The sequence below is a fragment of the Morone saxatilis genome, unplaced genomic scaffold, assembly GCF_004916995.1.
Source record: "Morone saxatilis isolate NCDOM2014 unplaced genomic scaffold, NCSU_SB_2.0 Contig14, whole genome shotgun sequence".
In the NCBI taxonomy this organism is placed as follows: Eukaryota; Metazoa; Chordata; class Actinopteri; family Moronidae; genus Morone; species Morone saxatilis.
Window position 1 is genome coordinate 6,002,575 of NW_023339696.1, and position 2,228 is coordinate 6,004,802.

Here is a 2,228-nt window from a genome sequence, read left to right on the forward strand (position 1 = left end):
GATGATGATGATGATGATGGTGAGGGTGGTGATGAGGATTTTTATGCTTGGGGTCCTGAATGAATGGATGTGACACTGACTTGCAGAGACCAGCAAACATTTTTAATCTCAACTAAATATATGCAAAAATTGGAGATAAGAAAAACGATAAGAAGACTTGATGCTTGATGTGTTTTGCAAAGTTAGATTTGCTAATAAAGTCTTGTTTATTGAAATGCTACTATGATATTCTAGTTAAGACATGTCACTTTCTCACTGGCCTTGATTTCACTACGGCCTGACCTTTAACTTCACTCCAGCGATTGTGGAAAAAGGTTGTTTTATCGATGCATTGAAAATAAAACCTTTTACCGTCTTGAACAAATTGAGCACTCCCAGTCTGTCGGGTGACACTGCAGTCGAACACTTTTTCTTGATCCCTGGCAGCAGTTTTACAGTCGTGGCTATGGTGCAGTGAAAATGTGGCCTGTGTGTAGCGAGCTCCTCTGCGTGTTACTATGTATTCACTATGCTTTTATCAAGAGGACTAACTGACCTTATGGACTGTCTGTCTTTATATGCATAAACAACCTCCTTTAATCTTTTCCATGTCTGTCTATTTACCCTTCTCATAGTACTGGGAGCAGGCTGCTTTTTTTATTGGATATGTGCTCAACCTATTGGCATTATAACTGTATAATATAATTTATCATTTGTACTATTGTAACATACTGTTCCTCTGTATACCTTATTATTCTATGTAATGGGTTTTTGTAGGAAAAGTCACCGTGGTATTTTAACGGCATCTAAACAAATGAAAGCAGCAGGCCGCACCCTGTTGATGAGGACAACTGTAGCTGCATTGGTTCAAAATAAAATGTGTATCACTTCAGCTCTGTAACTCCAGTGTCTGTGTGTCCTTATACTTTCTTCTTCTTTTTTTTTTTTAACCAAAAGTCCAAACAAATACAGTTGTGTGTGTTCAACAATATGGTCAATACATTCAAAGTCCACATTTATTTAAAAAAGTAAAAAATATAGTAAAAGTGAAAAAATCAGGACCATACAAATATATCTGGAACTTTGAATGCGTCTAATAAAATTTCATAATTAATTTCAAGACAATTTTACTAAAAAACACTAGGCACAGGAGTGTGTGTTACCCCTTGCGTTCTTCACAGCGGCATTGCAGTATTGTGAATTTCCATACTAACTGAAAAAGTAAAAAAGTAATTTTATATTCAGCACGAATGCCCACCAATTAGCTGTCTGTAAAACAGTCTCTTATGTTATTATATTTTGTACGGTTGTTCCTCTGTCGACCAGCCAGATGTGGCAGACTGTGTGTTCGCCGGGCTTGATGGTCCTGTATCGTAGCCCAGTTTCTTCATGTCTTTAGTCATGATGTTAAAGGAGACTGTGACGAAGCCTTGGGACCGAACCCGAGTCACTGCAAGACAAATAACATGGGACGCTTACTGCACTGTAGATATAAAAAAAAAACTAACATCTGATTATTAATGTTAAAAAAAATACAGGAACAAATGCACAACAAACCTTCTCGGCCTTCTCCCTGGGCCACTACTTTAGGGTCTGTGTACTCGGGCCGCCGTCCCAACAGCCAGCTAAACAAGAGAAAGAAATATGTTAAAAACTACACAGTGCGAGGGAGAGACGGGCATCACACCTCCAAGTGAAGTGAGCTGCCACTATCAGTATATACTGTACACAGTATACACACAAGGGTTGTATTTGTACTTCAAGATGGAATTGTCAGACACTGTTTCACATATATTGATTCAATCATATATCCTGTGTGCTAAAGTCCTCTTTGACACAACTAGGCAGAGTGCACGAGTGAGAAGGCACATATAGTACATCAACTTGTAACACTCTCTCTGATCAAGTGGAAAAACTAAATATGCTAGCAGTGTTGCTATTTAAATTGCAAACTTAAAGGTTCAGATGTGCACCTGTGTATCTGTAATAGCCTGCTGGGTTGGGAGTTGAAAGGAGTGAGTACCTTTGTGTGTGTCTGTGTTTCCATACACTGATAATAGTAGCTGGCAAACACTACTAATGTGGATTATTTTCACCACAGAGGCCTACGACTGTATCCTCAGTGGGACACACACACACTGGAGCAGTAAATATTTGATAACACTCCGATATCTACTGCTAACCCCAGCAGGCAAAACCAATCAGCCACAGCACCACAGCTGCTGAGACAGAAAGCTACACACACACAC

The 2,228-nt window shown here is 39.2% G+C and overlaps 1 protein-coding gene across 1 annotated transcript in view; it reads right to left on the reverse strand.

Moving 5' to 3' along the window:
- Positions 1-785: 785 nt before the first annotated feature.
- The window catches only part of b9d1 (B9 protein domain 1), a 3,486-nt gene continuing 2,043 nt past the window's right edge, over positions 786-2,228 (reverse strand). Inside the window, exons 6-7 of the mRNA XM_035655772.1 lie at positions 1,537-1,604; positions 786-1,429 (exon numbers count right to left, since the gene is read on the reverse strand). Of these exons, the coding sequence (XP_035511665.1) occupies positions 1,272-1,429; positions 1,537-1,604 (226 nt within the window). The 3' untranslated portion in view covers positions 786-1,271. The remainder of the gene's footprint in view (positions 1,430-1,536; positions 1,605-2,228) is intronic.